The sequence below is a fragment of the Carcharodon carcharias genome (assembly GCF_017639515.1).
Source record: "Carcharodon carcharias isolate sCarCar2 chromosome 36 unlocalized genomic scaffold, sCarCar2.pri SUPER_36_unloc_2, whole genome shotgun sequence".
Taxonomy (NCBI): Eukaryota; Metazoa; Chordata; class Chondrichthyes; order Lamniformes; family Lamnidae; genus Carcharodon; species Carcharodon carcharias.
In genome coordinates this window covers 1,000,684-1,022,484 of record NW_024470737.1, presented here as the reverse complement: position 1 = coordinate 1,022,484, position 21,801 = coordinate 1,000,684, and the positions used below count along the sequence as shown (strand labels likewise).

Genomic DNA, 21,801 nt, shown 5'->3' with positions numbered 1-21,801 from the left:
CCTTGTGATGAAGGTCGACATACTATTTGCTTCCCTTTGGCTGTTAGGGTTCAAAGATGACCCCTACCTGCTCAGGAGTTGTTGGAGAAGGCTTGGTCAGTGGGTCACGATGTGGTGTGGGAACTCTGGCTGGACATGTGGGCACTGTTCCAGGTGCAGGTTGCGAGTGGAATGCCTGGGGCCTGTTCCTTACCAGTCCCCTTGGAGGTGCTGGTTGGGAGCGCAGGTACAGTCGGGTGCCCAACTCCGGACGTGAGCTCAGCGGAGGAGGTGCTGCCAGCTGCATGATGATCAGAGAGAGGCTTCATGACTGCCACCCCCAGCCCTGTCTACGTGTGACACCAAAGTGGACAATCAGAGATCGAGAACATAAACCCCCCACACCCCAACTCTCACCTCCTTTGAGTGTCTGCGCTCCCCATGCCCATGGGTACCTAGTTAATTCGAATAGCTCAGTTAGTACTTTGACAGCATCTTCCAAATCCACGACCACTACCGTCTAGAAGTACCTACACAACGTGGACTGCAGCGGGTCAAGAAGAAAGCTTTCCTCAACAAATACAGGTCTTGTCCGTGACACATGAACCTTCATAAATCCAGGGTTAGGCCCCAGTTTTTTTTCTCGTTCATTCACAGGATGTGGGCGTCACTGGCTGGGCCCAGCGTTTATTGCCCATCCCTAATTGCCCCCTTGAGAAGGTGGTGGGTGAGCCGCCTTCTTGAGCCGCTGCAGTCCCTGTGGTGTAGGTACACCCACCGTGCTGTTAGGGAGGGAGTTCCAGGATTTGGACCCAGCGACAGTGAAGGAACGGCCGATATATTTCCAAGTCAGGATGGTGAGTGGCTTGGAGGGGAACTTCCAGGTGATGGTGTTCCCCAAGTGTCTGCTGCCGTTGTCCTTCTAGATGGTAGCGGTCGTGGGTTTGGAAGGTGCTGTCTAAGGAGCCTTGGTGAGTTGCTGCAGTGCATCTTGTAGATGGTACACACACTGCTGCTACTGTGCGTCGGTGGTGGAGGGAGTGAATGTTTGTGGATGGGGTGCCGCTCAAGCGGGGCTGCTTTGTCCTGGATGGTGTCGAGCTTCTTGAGTGTTGTGGGAGCTGCACTCATCCAGGCAAGTGGGGAGTATTCCATCCCACTCCTGACTTGTGCCTTGTAGATGGTGGACAGGCTTTGGGGAGTCAGGAGGTGAGTTACTCGCCGCAGGATTCCCAGCCTCTGACGTACTCTTGTAGCCACAGTATTTATATGGCTGGTCCAGTTTAGTTTCTGGTCAATGGTAACCCCCAGGATGTTGATAGTGGGGGATTCAGTGATGGTGATGCCATTGAATGTCAAGGGGCGATGGTTGGATTCTCTCTTGTTGGAGATGGTCATTGCCTGGCACTTGTGTGGTGTGAATGTTACTTGCCACTTGTCAGCCCAAGCCTGGATATTGTCCAGGTCTTGCTGCATTTGGACATGGACTACTTCAGTATCTGAGGAGTTGTGAATGGTGCTGAACATTGTGCAACCATCAGTGAACATCCCCACTTCTGACCTTATGATGGAAGGAAGGTCATTGATGAAGCAGCTGAAGATGGTTGGGCTGAGGACACTACCCTGAGGAACTCCTGCAGTGATGTCCTGGAGCTGAGATGACTGACCTCCAACAACCACAACCATCTTCCTTTGTGCTGGGTATGACTCCAACCAGTGGAGAGTTTTCCCCCTGATTCCCATTGACTCCAGTTTTGCTGGGGCTCCTTGATGCCACACTCGGTCAAATGCTGCCTCGATGTCAAGGGCAGTCACTCTCACCTCACCTCAGGAGTTCAGCCCTTTTGTCCATGTTTGAACCAAGGCTGTAATGGGGTCAGGAGCTGAGTGACCCTGGCAGAACCCAAACTGGGCATCAGTGAGCAGGTTATTGCTAAGCAAGTGCCGCTTGATAGCACTGTTGATGACCCCTTCCAGCACTCTACTGATGATGGAGAGTAGACTGATGGGGCAGTAATTGGCCGGGTTGGATTTGTTCTGCTTTTTGTGTACAGACATACCTGGGCAATTCTCCACATAGCCGGGTAGATGCCAGTGTTGTAGCTGTACTGGAATAGCTTGGCTAGGGGCACAGCAAGTTCTGGAGCACAAGTCTTCAGTCCTGTTGCCAGAATATTGTCAGGGCTCATAGCCTTTGCAGTATCTCTAGTGCCTTCAGCCATTTCTTGATATCACGTGGAATGAATCAAATTGGCTGAAGACTGGTATCTGTAATGCTGGGGACCTCCGGAGGAGGCTGAGATGGATCATCCACTCGGCACTTCTGGCTGAAGATTGTAGCGAATGCTTCAGCCTTATCTTTTGTACTGATGTGCTGGACTCTCCCATCATTGAGGATGGGGATATTTGTGGAGCCTTCTCCTCCTGTGAGTTGTTTAATTGTCCACCACCATTCACGACTGGATGTGGCAGGACTGCAGAGCTTAGATCTGATCCGTTGGTTGTGGGATCGCTTAGCTCTGTCTATCACTTGCTGCTTATGCTGTTTGGCACACAAGTAGTCCTGTGTTATAGCTTCACCAGGCTGACACCTCATTTTTAGGTATGCCTGGAGCTGCTCCTGACATACCCTCCTGCACTCTTCATTGAACCAGGGTTGATCCCCTGTCTTGATGGTAATGGTAGAGTGGGGGATATGCCGGCGCCATGAGGTTACAGATTGTGTTCGAGTACAATTCTGCTGCTGCTGATGGCCCACAGCACCTCATGGATGCCCAGTCTTGAGTTGCTAGATCTGTTTGAAATCTATCCCATTTAGTACAGTGATAGTGCCACACAACACGATGGAGGGTATCCTCAGTGTGAAGGTGGGACTTTGTCTCCACAATGACTGTGCGGTGGTCACTCCTACCGATACTGTCATGGACAGATGTATCTGTGACAGGCAGGTTGGTGAGGATGAGGTTAAGTATGTTTCTCCCTGTTGTTGGTTCCCTCACCACCTGCTGCAGACCCAGTCTAGCAGCTATGTCCTTTAGGACTTGGCCAGCTCGGTCAGTAGCGATGCTACCGAGACTCTCTTGGTGATGGACATTGAAGTCCCCCACCCGCAGTACATTCTGTGCCCTTGTCACCCTCGGTGCTTCCTCCAAGTGGTGTTCAACATGGAGGAGCACGGATTTATCAGCTGAGGGAGGGTGGTACGTGGTCATCAGCAGGAAGTTTCCTTGCCCATGTTTGACCTGATGCCATGAGACTTCATGGGGTCCGGAGTTGATGTTGAGAACTCCCAGGGCAACCCCCTCCTGACTCTATACCCCTGTGTCACCACCTCTGCTGGGTCTGTCCTGCTGGTGGGACAGGACATACCCAGGGATGGTGATGGTGGTGTCTGGGACGTTATCTGTAAGATATGATTCTGTGAGGATGACTATGTCAGGCTGTTGCTTGACTAGTCTGTGAGACAGCTCTCCCAATTCTGGCACTAGCCCCCAGATGTTAGTAAGGAGGAGTTTGCAGGGTTGACAGGGCTGAGTTTGCCGTTGTTGTTTCCGGTGCCCAGGTCGATGCCGGGTGGTCTGTCCGGTTTCATTCCTACTGTGGGTCTGGAGTCACGTGTAGGCCAGACCAGGTAAGGAGGGCAGATTTCCTTTCCTAAAGGGCATTAGTGACCCAGATGGGTTTTTACAACAATCGACAATGGTTTCATGGTCATTGTCAGACTTTTTATTCCAGATGTTTATTGAATTCAAATTGCACCACCTGCTGTGGTGGGATTTGAACCTGGGTCCCCAGAGCATTTACGCTAATTAAGGGCACAGAATGTACTCCGGGTGGGGGGCTTCAGTGTCCATCACCAAGAGAGTCTTGGTAGCACCACTACTGACCGAGCTGGCCGAGTCCTAAAGGACATAGCTGCTAGACTGGGTCTGCAGCAGGTGGTGAGGGAACCAACAAGAGGGAGAAACATACTTAACCTCATCCTCACCAACCTGCCTGTCACAGATACATCTGTCCATGACAGTATCGGTAGGAGTGACCACTGCACAGTGACAGTAACACTATGCCATCGCCTCCGATTCCGATTCAGGGCCTGCTTCTGTCCCACAGCGAGTTGTGGAAGGCGCTGCCTAAAAGGGCGGTGGGAGCAGATTCAACAGGAACTTTCAAAAGGTGGGGGGGCGGAATCGGATAAATACTTGGAAGGGGAAACTTTTGCAGGGATATTGGTGGGGGGAGGGGGGGTGGGGGTAGGGTGGGAACTAATTGGATAGATCTTTCAAAGAGCCGGCACGGGGACTGACGGGCTGAATGGCCTCCTCCTGGGCTGTGGGGGTTTTTAAGTTGCTCGCCGTTAGATATTTGTAGAGTTTTACCCCAACGGAACCTCTGATTCCTGACCAGCCATTTTGTGTTTCTACTCCCTCCCCCCCCCCCCAACTCCCTGTCTCCGTCAAGGCGGTGGAAGATGTGAAGCGAGGCCTCATCAAGGCCGGGGAGAAGGCCTACCAGCTGCAGAAGCTGGCACAGCAGCGGAAAATGGTCATGGTAAGTGGCATGGGCAGGGGTACCCCCATGGGCGCTTTAAAGATGCCCATCCACTCTTGCCGCTGGGATCGGCGAGACCTGGTGTTGGTTGGCATTCAGCGGGTGCCATTGGCTGACCGGCCGTCATTCACATGAGGGTGGGTGGGATTCTCTGCACCGGCGTCTTGGTTCTTTCACGGGGATGTGGGCGTCCTGGCCGAGACCAGCATTTGTTGCCTGTCCCTAATTGCCCCCTGGAACTGAGGGCCTCGCTCGGCCATTTCGGGGGGGGGGTGGGGGGGGTGCAGTTAAGAGGCGACCACGTGGCTGTGGGTCTGAATTCACGTGTAGGCCAGACCGGGTAAGGGGGGCAGATTTCCCTCCTTAAAAAGGGGGCATTAGTGACCCAGATGGGGTTTTTATGACAATCGATGATGGTCGTCATGGTCACCGTCACTGAGACTCGCTTTATATTCCCAGATTTATTCATCGAATTTAAATTCCACCAGCGGCCGGGGTGGGATTTGAACCCGTGTCCTCCAGGGCATTCAGCCTGGGGAACCGGGTTACCAGTCCAGCCTCCCCGATTGACCCTGCTCCCATTCCTCCACAGTACCTCAACATGGCCCGGACGTGCAGGGGCTACAGCGAGATTGCGTTCCCTCACTGCGCGTGTGACTCCAGGCGGAGAGGTCACGTGATCACCGCCATCAGCATCAAGCACTTTAAACTCCACGCCTGCACTGAGGACGGCGAGCTGGAGGTTAGTACCACGGTGACAGGGAGGGAGCTGGAGGTTAGTACCACAATGACAGGGAGGGAGCTGGAGGTTAGTGTAACGGTGACAGGGAGGGAGCTGGAGGTTAGTGTAACGGTGACAGGGAGGGAGCTGGAGGTTAGAGTAACGATGACAGGGAGGGAGCTGGAGGTTAGTACCACAATGACAGGGAGGGAGCTGGAGGTTAGTGTAACGGTGACAGGGAGGGAGCTGGAGGTTAGTGTAACGGTGACAGGGAGGGAGCTGGAGGTTAGAGTAACGGTGACAGGGAGGGAGCTGGAGGTTAGTGTAACGGTGACAGGGAGGGAGCTGGAGGTTAGTGTAACGGTGACAGGGAGGGAGGTGGAGGTTAGTGTAACGGTGACAGGGAGGGAGCTGGAGGTTAGTGTAACGGAGACAGGGAGGGAGCTGGAGGTTAGTGTAACGGTGACAGGAGGGAGCTGGAGGTTAGTGTAACGGTGACAGGGAGGGAGCTGGAGGTTAGTGTAACGGTGACAGGGAGGGAGCTGGAGGTTAGAGTAACGGTGACAGGGAGGGAGCTGGAGGTTAGTGTAACAGTGACAGGGAGGGAGCTGGAGGTTAGTGTAACGGTGACAGGAGGGAGCTGGAGGTTAGTGTAACGGTGACAGGGAGGGAGCTGGAGGTTAGTGTAACGGTGACAGGGAGGGAGCTGGAGGTTAGAGTAACGGTGACAGGGAGGGAGCTGGAGGTTAGTGTAACAGTGACAGGGAGGGAGCTGGAGGTTAGTGTAACGGTGACAGGGAGGGAGGTGGAGGTTAGTGTAACGGTGACAGGGAGGGAGGTGGAGGTTAGTGTAACAGTGACAGGGAGGGAGCAGGAGGTTAGTGTAACGGTGACAGGGAGGGAGCTGGAGGTTAGTGTAACGGTGGCAGGGAGGGAGGTGGAGGTTAGTGTAACGGTGACAGGGAGGGAGGTGGAGGTTAGTGTAACGTTGACAGGGAGGGAGGTGGGGGTTAGTACCACGGTGACAGGGAGGGAGGTGGAGGTTAGTGTAACGGTGACAGGGAGGGAGCTGGAGGTTAGTGTAACGGTGACAGGGAGGGAGCTGGAGGTTAGTGTAACGGTGACAGGAGGGAGCTGGAGGTTAGTACCACGGTGACAGGGAGGGAGCTGGAGGTTAGTGTAACGGTGACAGGGAGGGAGCTGGAGGTTAGTGTAACGGTGACAGGGAGGGAGCTGGAGGTTAGTGTAACGGTGACAGTGAGGGAGGTGGCGGTTAGTACAACGGTGACAGGAAGGAGCTGGAGGTTAGTGTAACGGTGACAGGGTGGGAGGTGGGGGTTAGGGTAACGGTGACAGGGAAGGAGCTGGAGGTTAGTGTAACGGTGACAGGGAGTGAGCTGGAGGTTAGTGTAACGGTGACAGGGAGTGAGCTGGAGGTTAGTGTAACGGTGACAGACAGGGAGCTGGAGGTTAGTGTAACGGAGACAGGGAGGGAGGTGGAGGTTAGTGTAACGGTGACAGGGATGGAGCTGGAGGTTAGTACCACGGTGACAGGGTGGGAGGTGGGGGTTAGTACATTGGTGACAGGGAGGGAGGTGGAGGTTAGTGTAACTGTGACAGGGTGGGAGGTGGGGGTTAGTGTAACAGTGACAGGGAGGGAGCTGGAGGTTAGTGTAACGGTGACAGGGAGGGAGCTGGAGGTTAGTGTAACGGTGACAGGGAGGGAGCTGGAGGTTAGTGTAACGGAGACAGGGAGGGAGCTGGAGGTTAGTGTAACGGTGACAGGGAGGGAGGTGGAGGTTAGTGTAACGTTGACAGGGAGGGAGGTGGGTGTTAGTACCACGGTGACAGGGAGGGAGCTGGAGGTTAGTGTAACGGTGACAGGGAGGGAGCTGGAGGTTAGTGTAACAGTGACAAGGAGGGAGCTGGAGGTTAGTGTAACGGTGACAGTGAGGGAGGTGGCGGTTAGTACAACGGTGACAGGAAGGAGCTGGAGGTTAGTGTAACGGTGACAGGGTGGGAGGTGGAGGTTAGGGTAACGGTGACATGGAAGGAGCTGGAGGTTAGTGTAACGGTGACAGGGAGGGAGCTGGAGGTTAGTGTAACGGTGACAAGGAGGGAGCTGGAGGTTAGTGTAACGGTGACAGTGAGGGAGGTGGTGGTTAGTACAACGGTGACAGGAAGGAGCTGGAGGTTAGTGTAACGGTGACAGGGTGGGAGGTGGAGGTTAGGGTAACGGTGACAGGGAAGGTGCTGGAGGTTAGTGTAACGGTGACAGGGAGGGAGCTGGAGGTTAGTGTAATGGTGACAGGGAGGGAGGTGGGGGTTAGTACCACGGTGACAGGGAGGGAGCTGGAGGTTAGTGTAACGGTGACAGGGAGGGAGGTGGAGGTTAGTGTAACGGTGACAAGGAGGGAGGTGGAGGTTAGTGTAACGGTGACAGGGAGGGAGCTGGAGGTTAGTGTAACGGTGACAGGGAGGGAGCTGGAGGTTAGTGTAACGGTGACACGGAGGGAGGTGGAGTTTAGTGTAACGGTGACAGTGAGGGAGGTGGCGGTTAGTACAACGGTGACAGGAAGGAGCTGGAGGTTAGTGTAACGGTGACAGGGTGGGAGGTGGAGGTTAGGGTAACGGTGACAGGGAGGGAGGTGGAGGTTAGTGTAACGGTGACAGGGAGGGAGCTGGAGGTTAGTGTAACGGTGACGGAGGGAGCTGGAGGTTAGTGTAACGGTGACAGGGAGGGAGCTGGAGGTTAGTGTAACGGTGACAGGGAGGGAGGTGGAGGTTAGTGCAACGGTGACAGGGATGGAGCTGGAGGTTAGTGTAATGGTGACAGGGAGGGAGGTGGGGGTTAGTGTATCGGTGACAGGGAGGGAGCTGGAGGTTAGTGTAACGGTGACAGGGAGGGAGGTGGAGGTTAGTGCAACGGTGACAGGGATGGAGCTGGAGGTTAGTACCACGGTGACAGGGAGGGAGCTGGAGGTTAGTGTAATGGTGACAGGGATGGAGCTGGAGGTTAGTACCACGGTGACAGGGTGGGAGGTGGGGGTTAGTACAACGGTGACAGGGAGGGAGGTGGAGGTTAGTGTAATGGTGACAGGGAGGGAGCCGGAGGTTAGTGTAATGGTGACAGGGAGGGAACTGGAGGTTAGTGTAACGGTGACAGGGAGGGAGGTGGAGGTTAGTGTAACGGTGACAGGGAAGGAGCTGGAGGTTAGTACCACGGTGACAGGGAGGGAGGTGGAGGTTAGTGTAACGGTGACAGGGAGGGAGGTGGAGGTTAGTGAAACGGTGACAGGGAGTGAGCTGGAGGTTAGTCTAACGGTGTCAGGGATGGAGCTGGAGGTTAGTGTAACGGTGACAGACAGGGAGCTGGAGGTTAGTGTAACGGAGACAGGGTGGGAGGTGGAGGTTAGTGTAACGGTGACAGGGATGGAGCTGGAGGTTAGTACCACGGTGACAGGGTGGGAGGTGGAGGTTAGTACAATGGTGACAGGGAGGGAGGTGGAGGTTAGTGTAACTGTGACAGGGTGGGAGGTGGGGGTTAGTGTAACGGTGACAAGGAGGGAGCTGGAGGTTAGTGTAACGGTGACAGGGAGGGAGCTGGAGATTAGTGTAACGTTGACAGGGAGGGAGGTGGGGGTTAGTGTAACGGTGACAGGGAGGGAGGTGGAGGTGAGTGTAACGGTGACAGGGAAGGAGCTGGAGGTTAGTACCACGGTGACAGGGAGGGAGGTGGAGGTTAGTGTAACGGTGACAGGGAGGGAGGTGGAGGTTAGTGTAACGGTGACAGGGAGTGAGCTGGAGGTTAGTCTAACGGTGTCAGGGAGGGAGCTGGAGGTTAGTGTAACGGAGACAGGGAGGGAGCTGGAGGTTAGTGTAACGGTGACAGTGAGTGAGGTGGAGGTTAGTGTAACGGTGACAGGGAGGGAGCTGGAGGTTAGTACCACGGTGGCAGGGTGGGAGGTGGGCGTTAGTACAATGGTAACAGGGAGGGAGCTGGAGGTTAGTGTAACGGTGACAGGTAGGGAGCTGGAGGTTAGTGTAATGGTGACAGGTAGTGAGGTGGAGGTTAGTGTAACGTTGACAGGGAGGGAGGTGGGGGTTAGTGTAACGGTGACAGGGAGGGAGGTGGATGTTAGTACCATGGTGACAGGGAGGGAGGTGGAGGTTAGTGGATCGGTGACAGGGAGGGAGGTGGGGGTTAGTGTAACGGTGACAGGGAGGGAGGTGGGGGTTATTGTAACGGTGACAGGGAGGGAGATGGAGGTTAGTGTAACGGTGACAGGGAGGGAGCTGGAGGTTAGTGTAACGGTGACAGGGAGGGAGGTGGGGGTTAGTGTAACGGTGACAGGGAGGGAGCTGGAGGTTAGTGTAACGGTGACAGGGAGGGAGCTGGAGGTTAGTGTAACGGTGACAGGGATGGAGCTGGAGGTTAGTACCACGGTGACAGGGTGGTAGGTGGGGGTTAGTACAACGGTGACAGTGAGGGAGGTGGGGGTTAGTGTACCTGTGACAGGGAGGGAGCTGGAGGTTAGTGTAACGGTGACAGGGAGGGAGCTGGACGTTAATGTAACGGTGACAGGGAGGGAGGTGGGGGTTAGTGTAACGGTGACAGGGAGGGAGGTGGGGGTTATTGTAACGGTGACAGGGAGGGAGCTGGAGGTTAGTGTAACGGTGACGGGGAGGGAGCTGGAGGTTAGTGTAACGGTGACAGGGAGGGAGGTGGGGGTTAGTGTAACGGTGACAGGGAGGGAGCTGGAGGTTAGTGTAACGGTGACAGGGAGGGAACTGGAGGTTAGTGTAACGGTGACAGGGAGGGAACTGGAGGTTAGTGTAACGGTGACAGGGAGGGAGGTGGAGGTTAGTGCAACGGTGACAGGGAGGGAGCTGGAGGTTAGTATAACGGTGACAGGGAGCGAGCTGGAGGTTAGTGTAACGGTGACAGGGAGGGAGCTGGAGGTTAGTGTAACGGTGACAGGGAGGGAGGTGGAGGTTAGTGTAACGGTGACAGGGAGGGAGGTGGAGGTTAGTGTAACGGTGACAGGGAGAGAGCTGGAGGTTAGTGTAACGGTGACAGGGAGGGAGCTGGAGGTTAGTGTAACGGTGATAGGGAGGGAGCTGGAGGTTAGTACCACGGTGACAGGGAGGGAGCTGGAGGTTAGTGTAACGGTGACAGGGAGGGAGCTGGATGTTAGTGTAACGGTGACAGGGAGGGAGCTGGAGGTTAGTGTAACCGTGACAGGGAGGGAGGTGGAGGTTAGTGTAACGGTGACAGGGAGGTTGGTGGAGGTTAGTGTAATGGTGACAGGGAGGTTGGTGGAGGTTAGTGTAATGGTGACAGGGAGGGAGGTGGAGGTTAGTGTAACGTTGACAGGGAGGGAGGTGGAGGTTAGTGTAACGGTGACAGGGATGGAGCTGGAGGTTAGTACCACTGTGACAGGTTGGGAGGTTGGGGTTAGTACAACGGAGACAGGGAGGGAGGTGGAGGTTAGTGTAACGGGGACAGGGAGGGAGCTGGAGGTTAGTGTAACGGTGACAGGGAAGGAGCTGGAGGTTAGTACCACGGTGACAGGGAGGGAGCTGGAGGTTAGTGTAACGTTGACAGGGAGGGAGGTGGGGGTTAGTGTAACGGTGACAGGGAGGGAGCTGGAGGTTAGTGTAACGGTGACAGGGAGGGAGCTGGAGGTTAGTGTAACGGTGACAGGGAGGGAGCTGGAGGTTAGTGTAACGGTGACAGGGAGGGAGCTGGAGGTTAGTGTAACGGTGACAGGGAGGGAGCTGGAGGTTAGTGTAACGGAGACAGGGAGGGAGCTGGAGGTTAGTGTAACGGTGGCAGGGTGGGAGGTGGGCGTTAGTACAATGGTAACAGGGAGTGAGCTGGAGGTTAGTGTAATGGTGACAGGTAGGGAGCTGGAGGTTAGTGTAATGGTGACAGGTAGTGAGGTGGAGGTTAGTGTAACGGTGACAGGGAGGGAGCTGGAGGTTAGTGTAACGTTGACAGGGAGGGAGGTGGGGGTTAGTGTAACGGTGACAGGGAGGGAGCTGGAGGTTAGTGTAACGGTGACAGGGAGGGAGGTGGGGGTTAGTACCACGGTGACAGGGAGGGAGCTGGAGGTTAGTGTAACGGTGACAGGGAGGGAGCTGGAGGTTAGTGTAACGGTGACAGGGAGGGAGCTGGAGGTTAGTGTAACGGTGACAGGGAGGGAGCTGGAGCTTAGTGTAACGGTGACAGGGAGGGAGGTGGAGGTTAGTGTAACGATGACAGGGTGGGAGGTGGTGGTTAGTGTAACCGTGACAGGGAGGGAGGTGGAGGTTAGTGCAACGGTGACAGGGAGTGAGCTGGAGGTTAGTGTAACGGTGACAGGGTGGGCGGTGGAGGTTAGTGTAACGGTGACAGGGAGGGAGCTGGAGGTTAGTGTAACGGTGACAGTGAGGGAGCTGGAGTTTAGTGTAACGGTGACAGGGAGGGAGCTGGAGGTTAGTGTAACGGTGACAGGGAAGGAGCTGGAGGTTAGTGTAACGGTGACAGGGTGGGAGCTGGAGGTTAGTGTAACGGTGACATTGAGGGAGCTGGAGGTTAGTGTAACGGTGACAGGGAGGGAGCTGGAGGTTAGTGTACCGGTGACCGGGAGGGAGGTGCAGGTTAGTGTAAAGGTGACAGGGAGGGAGCTGGAGGTGAGTGTAACGGTGACAGGGTGGAAGCTAGAGGTTAGTACCACGGTGTCAGGGAGGGAGCTGGAGGTTAGTGTAACGGTGACAGGGAGGGAGCTGGAGGTTATTGTAAGGGTGACAGGGAGGTTGGTGGAGGTTAGTGTAATGGTGACAGGGATGGAGCTGGAGGTTAGTACCACGGTGACAGGGTGGGAGGTGGGGGTTAGTACAATGGTGACAGGGAGGGAGCTGGAGGTTAGTGTTACGGTGACAGGGAGGGAGCTGGAGGTTAGTGTAACGGTGACAGGGAGGGAGGTTGGGGTTAGTGTAACGGTGACAGGAAGGGAGGTTGGGGTTAGTGTAACGGTGACAGGGAGGGAGCTGGAGGTTAGTGTAACGGTGACAGGGAGGGAGCTGGAGGTTAGTGTAACGGTGACAGGGAGGGAAGTGGGGGTTAGTGTAACGGTGACAGGGAGGGAGCTGGAGGTTAGTGTAACGGTGACAGGGAGGGAACTGGAGGTTAGTGTAACGGTGACAGGGAGGGAGGTGGAGGTTAGTGTAACGGTGACAGGGAGGGAGGTGGAGGTTAGTGTAACGGTGACAGGGAGGGAGGTGGAGGTTAGTGTAACGGTGACAGGGAGGGAGCTGGAGGTTAGTGTAACGGTGACAGGGAGGGAGCTGGAGTTTAGTACCACGGTGACAGGGAGGGAGCTGGAGGTTAGTGTAACGGTGACAGGGAGGGAGCTGGAGGTTAGTGTAACGGTGACAGGGAGGGAACTGGAGGTTAGTGTAACGGTGACAGGGAGGGAGGTGGAGGTTAGTGTAACAGTGACAGGGAGGGAGCTGGAGGTTAGTGTAACGGTGACAGGGAGGGAGCTGGAGGTTAGTGTAACGGTGACAGGGAGGGAGGTGGAGGTTAGTGTAACGGTGACAGGGAGGGAGGTGGAGGTTCGTGTAACGGTGACAGGGAGGGAGGTGGAGGTTAGTGTAACGGTGACAGGGAGGGAGCTAGAGGTTAGTGTAACGGTGACAGGGAGGGAGCTGGAGGTTAGTACCACGGTGACAGGGAGGGAGCTGGAGGTTAGTGTAACGGTGACAGGGAGGGAGCTGGAGGTTAGTGTAATGGTGACAGGGAGGGAGGTGGGGGTTAGTGTAACGGTGACAGGGAGGGAGGTGGAGGTTAGTGTAACGGTGACAGGGAGGGAGCTGGAGGTTAGTGTAACGGTGACAGGGAGGGAGGTGGGGGTTAGTGTAACGGTGACAGGGAGGGAGCTGGAGATTAGTACCACGGTGACAGGGAGGGAGCTGGAGGTTAGTGTAACGGTGACAGGGAGGGAGCTGGAGATTAGTACCACGGTGACAGGGAGGGAGCTGGAGGTTAGTACCACGGTGACAGGGAGGGAGTTGGAGGTTAGTGTAACGGTGACAGGGAGGGAGGTGGATGTTTGTACCACGGTGATAAGGATGGAGCTGGAGGTTAGTGTAACGGTGACAGGGAGGGAGGGGGGAGGTTAGTGTAACCGTGACAGGGAGGGAGCTGGAGGTTAGTGTAACGGTGACAAGGTGGGCGGTGGAGGTTAGTGTAACGGTGACAGGGAGGGAGCTGGAGGTTAGTGTAACGGTGACAGTGAGGGAGCTGGAGTTTAGTGTAACGGTGACAGGGAGGGAGCTGGAGGTTAGTGTAACGGTGACAGGGAAGTAGCTGGAGGTTAGTGTAACCGTGACAGGGAGGGAGCTGGAGGTTAGTGTAACGGTGACAGGGAGTGAGGTGGAGGTTAGTGTAACGGTGACAGGGAGGGAAGTGGAGGTTAGTGTAACGGTGACAGGGAGGGAGGTGGAGGTTAGTGTAACGGTGACAAGGAAGGAGCTGGAGGTTAGTACCACGGTGGCAGGGTGGGAGGTGGGGGTTAGTACAATGGCAACAGGGAGGGAGCTGGAGGTTAGTGTAACGGTGACAGGTAGGGAGCTGGAGCTTAGTGTAATGGTGACAGGGCGTGAGGTGGAGGTTAGTGTAACGGTGACAGGGAGGGAGCTGGAGATTAGTGTAACGTTGACAAGGAGGGAGGTGGGGGTTAGTGTAACGGTGATAGGGAGGGAGGTGGAGGTTAGTGTAACGGTGACAGGGAAGGAGCTGGAGGTTAGTACCACGGTGACAGGGAGGGAGGTGGAGGTTAGTGTAACGGTGACAGGGAGGGAGGTGGAGGTTAGTGTAACGGTGACAGGGAGGGAGCTGGAGGTTAGTGTAACGGTGACAGGGAGTGAGCTGCAGGTTAGTGTAACGGTGACAGGGATGGAGCTGGAGGTTAGTGTAACGGTGACAGACAGGGAGCTGGAGGTTAGTGTAACGGAGACAGGGAGGGAGGTGGAGGTTAGTGTAACGGTGACAGGGATGGAGCTGGAGGTTAGTACCACGGTGACAGGGTGGGAGGTGGGGGTTAGTACAATGGTGACAGGGAGGGAGGTGGAGGTTAGTGTAACTGTGACAGGGTGAGAGGTGGGGGTTAGTGTAACGGTGACAAGGAGGGAGCTGGAGGTTAGTGTAACGGAGACAGGGAGGGAGCTGGAGGTTAGTGTAACGGAGACAGGGAGGGAGCTGGAGGTTAGTGTAACGGTGACAGGGAGTGAGGTGGAGGTTAGTGTAACGGTGACAGGGAGGGAGGTGGAGGTTAGTGTAACGGTGACAGGGAGGGAGGTGGAGGTTAGTGTAACGGTGACAGGGAGGGAGCTGGAGGTTAGTACCACGGTGGCAGGGTGGGAGGTGGGCGTTAGTACAATGGTAACAGGGAGGGAGCTGGAGGTTAGTGTAACGGTGACAGGTAGGGAGCTGGAGGTTAGTGTAATGGTGACAGGTAGTGAGGTGGAGGTTAGTGTAACGGTGACAGGGAGGGAGCTGGAGGTTAGTGTAACGTTGAAAGGGAGGGAGGTGGGGGTTAGTGTAACGGTGACAGGGAGGGAGGTGGATGTTAGTACCATGGTGACAGGGAGGGAGGTGGAGGTTAGTGTAACGGTGACAGGGAGGGAGGTGGTGGTTAGTGTAACCGTGACAGGGAGGGAGATGGAGGTTAGTGTAACGGTGACAGGGAGGGAGCTGGAGGTTAGAACCACGGTGACAGGGAGGGAGCTGGAGGTTAGTGTAACGGTGACAGGGTGGGCGGTGGAGGTTAGTACCACGGTGACAGGGAGGGAGTTGGAGGTTAGTGTAACGGTGACAGGGAGGGAGGTGGATGTTTTTACCACGGTGATAAGGATGGAGCTGGAGGTTAGTGTAACGGTGACAGGGAGGGAGGGGGGAGGTTAGTGTAACCGTGACAGGGAGGGAGCTGGAGGTTAGTGTAACGGTGACAGGGTGGGCGGTGGAGGTTAGTGTAACGGTGACAGGGAGGGAGCTGGAGGTTAGTGTAACGGTGACAGTGATGGAGCTGGAGTTTAGTGTAACGGTGACAGGGAGGGAGCTGGAGGTTAGTGTAACGGTGACAGGGAAGGAGCTGGAGGTTAGTGTAACGGTGACAGGGAGGGAGGTGGAGGTTAGTGTAACGGTGATAGGGAGGGAGCTGGAGGTTAGAACCACGGTGACAGGGAGGGAGCTGGAGGTTAGTGTAACGGTGACAGGGTGGGCGGTGGAGGTTAGTACCACGGTGACAGGGAGGGAGTTGGAGGTTAGTGTAACGGTGACAGGGAGGGAGGTGGATGTTTTTACCACAGTGATAAGGATGGAGCTGGAGGTTAGTGTAACGGTGACGGGGAGGGAGGGGGGAGGTTAGTGTAACCGTGACAGGGAGGGAGCTGGAGGTTAGTGTAACCGTGACAGGGAGGGAGCTGGAGGTTAGTGTAACGGTGACAGGGAGGGAGCTGGAGGTTAGTGTAACGGTGACCGGGAGGGAGGTGCAGGTTAGTGTAACGGTGACAGGGAGGGAGCTGGAGGTTAGTGTAACGGTGACAGGGAGGGAGCTGGAGGTTAGTGTAACGGTGACAGGGAGGGAGCTGGAGGTTAGTGTAACGGTGACAGGGAGGGAGGTGGATATTTGTACCACAGTGATAGGGAGGGAGTTGGAGGTTAGTGTAACGGTGACAGGGAGGGAGGTGGAGGTTAGTGTAAAGGTGACAGGGAGGGACCTGGAGGTTAGTGTAACGGTGACAGGGAGGGAGCTGGAGGTTAGTGTAACGGTGGCAGCGAGGGAGCTGGAGGTTAGCGTAACGGTGACAGGGAGCGAGCTGGAGGTTAGTGTAACGGTGACAGGGAGCGAGCTGGAGATTAGTACCACGGTAACAGGGAGGGAGATGGAGGTTAATGCCACGGTGACAGTGAGGGAGGTGGACGTTAGTACCACGGTGACAGGGAGGGAGGTGGAGGTTAGTACCACGGTGACAGGGAGGGAGCTGGAGGTTAGTGTAACAGTGACTGGGAGGGAGGTGGAGGTTAGTGTAATTGTGACAGGGAAGGAGCTGGAGTTTAGTACAACGGTGACAGGGAGGGAGGTGGAGGTTAGTACCACGGTGACAGGGAGGGAGGTGGAGTTTAGTGTAACGGTGACAGCGAGGGAGCTGGAGGTTAGTGTAACGGTGACAGGGAGGGAGCTGGAGGTTAGTGTAACGGTGACAGGGAGGGAGCTGGAGGTTAGTGTAACGGTGACATGGAGGGAGCTGGAGGTTAGTGTAACGGTGACAGGGACGGAGCTGGAGGTTAGTGTAACGGTGACAGGGACGGAGCTGGAGGTTAGTGTACCGGTGACAGGGAGGGAGCTGGAGGTTAGTGTAACGGTGACAGGAGGGAGCTGGAGATTAGTGTACCGGTGACAGGGAGGGAGCTGGAGGTTAGTGTAACGGTGACAGGGAGGGAGCTGGAGGTTAGTACAATGGTGACAGGGAGGGAGCTGGAGGTTAGTGTAACGGTGAAAGGGAGGGAGCTGGAGGTTAGTGTAACGGTGAAAGGGAGGGAGCTGGAGGTTAGTGTAACGGTGACAGGGAGAGAGCTGGAGGTCAGCGTAACGGTGACAGGGAGGGAGCTGGAGGTTATTTTAACGGTGACCGGGAGGGAGCTGGAGTTTAGTACAAAGGTGACAGGGAGGGAGCTGGAGGTTAGTGTAACGGTGACAGTGAGGGAGGTGGGGGTTAGTACAACGGTGACAGGAAGGGAGGTGGAGGTTACTGTAACGGTGTCAGGGAGGGAGGTGGAGGTTAGTGTAACGGTGTCAGCGAGGGAGCTGGAGGTTAGTACAACGGTGACAGGAAGGGAGGTGGAGGTTAGTACAACGGTGACAGGGATGGAGGTGGAGGTTAGTGTAACGGTGACAGGGAGGGAGCTGGAGTTTAGTGTAACGGTGACAGGGAGGGAGCTGGAGGTTAGTGTAACGGTGACAGGGAGGGAGCTGGAGGTTAGTACAACGGTGACAGGGAGGGCGCTGGAGGTTAGTGTAATGGTGACAGTGAGGGAGCTGGAGGTTAGTACAACGGTGACAGGGAGGGAGGTGGAGGTTAGTGTAACGGTGACAGGGAGGGAGCTGGAGGTTAGTACAACGGTGACAGGGAGGGAGCTGGAGGTTAGTGTAACGGTGACAGGGAGGGAGCTGGAGGTTAGTACAACGGTGACAGGGAGGGAGGTGGAGGTTAGTGTAACGGTGACAGGGAGGGCGCTGGAGGTTAGTGTAACGTTGACAGCGAGGGAGTTGGGAGTTAGTGTAACGGTGACAGGGAGGGAGGTGGAGGTTAGTACAACGGTGACAGGGAGGGAGGTGGAGGTTAGTTCAACGGTGACAGGGAGGGAGGTGGAGGTTAGTGTAACGGTGACAGGGCGGGACCTGGAGTTTAGTGTATCGATGACAGGGAGGGAGCTGGAGGTTAGTACAACGTTGACAGGGAGGGAGGTGGAGGTTAGTGTAATGGTGACAGGGAGGGAGCTGGAGGTTAGTGTAACGGTGACAGGGAGGGAGCTGGAGGTTGTTGTAACAGTGACAGTGAGGGAGCTGGAGGTTAGTGTAACGGTGACAGGGAGGGAGGTGGAGGTTAGTGTATCGGTGACAGGGAGGGACCTGGAGGTTAGTGTAACGGTGACAGGGAGGGAGCTGGAGGTTAGTGTAACGGTGGCAGCGAGAGAGCTGGAGGTTAGTGTAACGGTGACAGGGAGGGAGCTGGAGGTTAGTGTAACGGTGACAGGGATGGAGCTGGAGATTAGTGTAACGGTGGCAGGGAGGGAGCTGGAGATTAGTGTAACGGTGACAGGGAGGGAGCTGGAGGTTAGTGTAACGGTGACAGGGAGGGAGCTGGAGGTTAGTGTAACGGTGGCAGCGAGAGAGCTGGAGGTTAGTGTAACGGTGACAGGGAGGGAGCTGGAGGTTAGTGTAACGGTGACAGGGAGGGAGCTGGAGATTAGTACCACGGTAACAGGGAGGGAGATGGAGGTTAGTGCCACGGTGACAGTGAGGGAGGTGGACGTTTGTACCACGGTGACAGGGAGGGAGGTGGAGGTTAGTGTAACGGTGACAGGTAGGGAGGTGGAGGTTAGTACCACGGTGACAGGGAGGGAGCTGGAGGTTAGTGTAACAGTGACTGGGAGGGAGGTGGAAGTTAGTGTAATTGTGACAGGGAAGGAGCTGGAGTTTAGTACAACGGTGACAGGGAGGGAGATGGAGGTTAGTACCACGGTGACAGGGAGGGAGGTGGAGGTTAGTGTAACGGTGACAGGGAAGGAGCTGGAGTTTAGTACAACGGTGACAGGGAGGGAGGTGGAGGTTAGTACCACGGTGACAGGGAGGGAGCTGGAGGTTAGTTTAACGGTGACAGGGAGGGAGCTGGAGGTTAGTGTAACGGTGACAGGGAGGGAGCTGGAGGTTAGTGTAACGGTGACAGGGAGGGAGGTGGATGTTTGTACCACGGTGATAGGGAGGGAGCTGGAGGTTAGTGTAACGGTGACAGGGAGGGAGTTGGAGGTTAGTGTAAAGGTGACAGGGAGGGAGCTGGAGGTTAGTGTAACGGTGACAGGGAGGGATCTGGAGGTTAGTGTAACGATGACAGGGAGGGAGCTGGAGGTTAGTGTAACGGTGACTGGGAGGGAGCTGGAGGTTAGTGTAACGGTGACAGGGAGGGAGCTGGAGGTTAGTGTAACGGTGACAGGGAGGGATCTGGAGGTTAGTGTAACGGTGACTGGGAGGGAGCTGGAGCTTAGTGTAACGGTGACAGGGAGGGAGCTGGAGGTTAGTGTAACGGTGACAGGGAGGGAGCTGGAGGTTAGTGTAACGGTGACAGGGAGGGAGCTGGAGGTTAGTGTAACGGTGACAGGGAGGGAGCTGGAGGTTAGTGTAATGGTGACAGGGAGGGAGCTGGAGGTTAGTACCACGGTGACAGGGTGGGAGGTGGGGGTTAGTACAACGGTGACAGGGAGGGAGGTGGAGGTTAGTGTAACGGTGACAGGGAGGGAGCCGGAGGTTAGTGTAATGGTGACAGGGAGGGAACTGGAGGTTAGTGTAACGGTGACAGGGAGGGAGGTGGAGGTTAGTGTAACGGTGACAGGGAAGGAGCTGGAGGTTAGTACCACGGTGACAGGGAGGGAGGTGGAGGTTAGTGTAACGGTGACAGGGAGGGAGGTGGAGGTTAGTGAAACGGTGACAGGGAGTGAGCTGGAGGTTAGTCTAACGGTGTCAGGGATGGAGCTGGAGGTTAGTGTAACGGTGACAGGGAGGGAGCTGGAGATTAGTGTAACGTTGACAGGGAGGGAGGTGGGGGTTAGTGTAACGGTGACAGGGAGGGAGGTGGAGGTGAGTGTAACGGTGACAGGGAAGGAGCTGGAGGTTAGTACCACGGTGACAGGGAGGGAGGTGGAGGTTAGTGTAACGGTGACAGGGAGGGAGGTGGAGGTTAGTGTAACGGTGACAGGGAGTGAGCTGGAGGTTAGTCTAACGGTGTCAGGGAGGGAGCTGGAGGTTAGTGTAACGGAGACAGGGAGGGAGCTGGAGGTTAGTGTAACGGTGACAGTGAGTGAGGTGGAGGTTAGTGTAACGGTGACAGGGAGGGAGCTGGAGGTTAGTACCACGGTGGCAGGGTGGGAGGTGGGCGTTAGTACAATGGTAACAGGGAGGGAGCTGGAGGTTAGTGTAACGGTGACAGGTAGGGAGCTGGAGGTTAGTGTAATGGTGACAGGTAGTGAGGTGGAGGTTAGTGTAACGTTGACAGGGAGGGAGGTGGGGGTTAGTGTAACGGTGACAGGGAGGGAGGTGGATGTTAGTACCATGGTGACAGGGAGGGAGGTGGAGGTTAGTGGATCGGTGACAGGGAGGGAGGTGGGGGTTAGTGTAACGGTGACAGGGAGGGAGGTGGGGGTTATTGTAACGGTGACAGGGAGGGAGATGGAGGTTAGTGTAACGGTGACAGGGAGGGAGCTGGAGGTTAGTGTAACGGTGACAGGGAGGGAGGTGGGGGTTAGTGTAACGGTGACAGGGAGGGAGCTGGAGGTTAGTGTAACGGTGACAGGGAGGGAGCTGGAGGTTAGTGTAACGGTGACTGGGAGGGAGCTGGAGGTTAGTGTAACGGTGACAGGGAGGGAGCTGGAGGTTAGTGTAACGGTGACTGGGAGGGAGCTGGAGGTTAGTGTAACGGTGACAGGGAGGGAGCTGGAGGTTAGTGTAACGGTGACAGGGAGGGAGCTGGAGGTTAGTGTAACGGTGACAGGGAGGGAGCTGGAGGTTAGTGTAACGGTGACAGGGAGGGAGGTGGATGTTTGTACCACGGTGATAGGGAGGGAGCTGGAGGTTAGTGTAACGGTGACAGGGAGGGAGTTGGAGGTTAGTGTAAAGGTGACAGGGAGGGAGCTGGAGGTTAGTGTAACGATGACAGGGAGGGAGCTGGAGGTTAGTGTAACGGTGACTGGGAGGGAGCTGGAGGTTAGTGTAACGGTGACAGGGAGGGAGCTGGAGGTTAGTGTAACGGTGACTGGGAGGGAGCTGGAGGTTAGTGTAACGGTGACTGGGAGGGAGCTGGAGCTTAGTGTACCGGTGACAGGGAGGGAGCTGGAGGTTAGTGTAACGGTGACAGGAGGGAGCTGGAGATTAGTGTACCGGTGACAGGGAGGGAGCTGGAGGTTAGTTTAACGGTGACAGGGGGGGAGCTGGAGGTTAGTACAATGGTGACAGGGAGGGAGCTGGAGGTTAGTTTAACGGTGACAGGGAGGGAGCTGGAGGTTAGTGTAACGGTGTCAGGGAGAGAGCTGGAGGTTAGCGTAACGGTGACAGGGAGGGAGCTGGAGGTTATTTTAACGGTGACCAGGAGGGAGCTGGAGTTTTGTACAAAGGTGACAGGGTGGGAGCTGGAGGTTAGTGTAACGGTGACAGTGAGGGAGGTGGGGGTTAGTACAACGGTGACAGGAAGGGAGGTGGAGGTTACTGTAACGGTGTCAGGGAGGGAGGTGGAGGTTAGTGTAACGGTGTCAGCGAGGGAGCTGGAGGTTAGTACAACGGTGACAGGAAGGGAGGTGGAGGTTAGTACAACGGTGACAGGGATGGAGGTGGAGGTTAGTGTAACGGTGACAGGGAGGGAGCTGGAGTTTAGTGTAACGGTGACAGGGAGGGAGCTGGAGGTTAGTGTAACGGTGACAGGGAGGGAGCTGGAGGTTAGTACAACGGTGACAGGGAGGGCGCTGGAGGTTAGTGTAATGGTGACAGTGAGGGAGCTGGAGGTTAGTACAACGGTGACAGGGAGGGAGGTGGAGGTTAGTGTAACGGTGACAGGGAGGGAGCTGGAGGTTAGTACAACGGTGACAGGGAGGGAGCTGGAGGTTAGTGTAACGGTGACAGGGAGGGAGCTGGAGGTTAGTACAACGGTGACAGGGAGGGAGGTGGAGGTTAGTGTAACGGTGACAGGGAGGGCGCTGGAGGTTAGTGTAACGTTGACAGCGAGGGAGTTGGGAGTTAGTG

The 21,801-nt window shown here is 55.9% G+C and overlaps 1 protein-coding gene across 4 annotated transcripts in view; it reads left to right on the top strand.

The window, feature by feature from the left end:
- Nucleotides 1-21,801, top strand: part of LOC121274411 (sorting nexin-27-like) — a 91,553-nt gene that overhangs the window by 27,817 nt on the left and 41,935 nt on the right. For all 4 annotated transcript variants that reach the window (XM_041181719.1, XM_041181718.1, XM_041181721.1 and 1 more), the window contains exons 8-9: nucleotides 4,438-4,527; nucleotides 5,120-5,269. In XM_041181719.1, coding sequence (XP_041037653.1) covers nucleotides 4,438-4,527; nucleotides 5,120-5,269 — 240 coding nt within the window. The remainder of the gene's footprint in view (nucleotides 1-4,437; nucleotides 4,528-5,119; nucleotides 5,270-21,801) is intronic.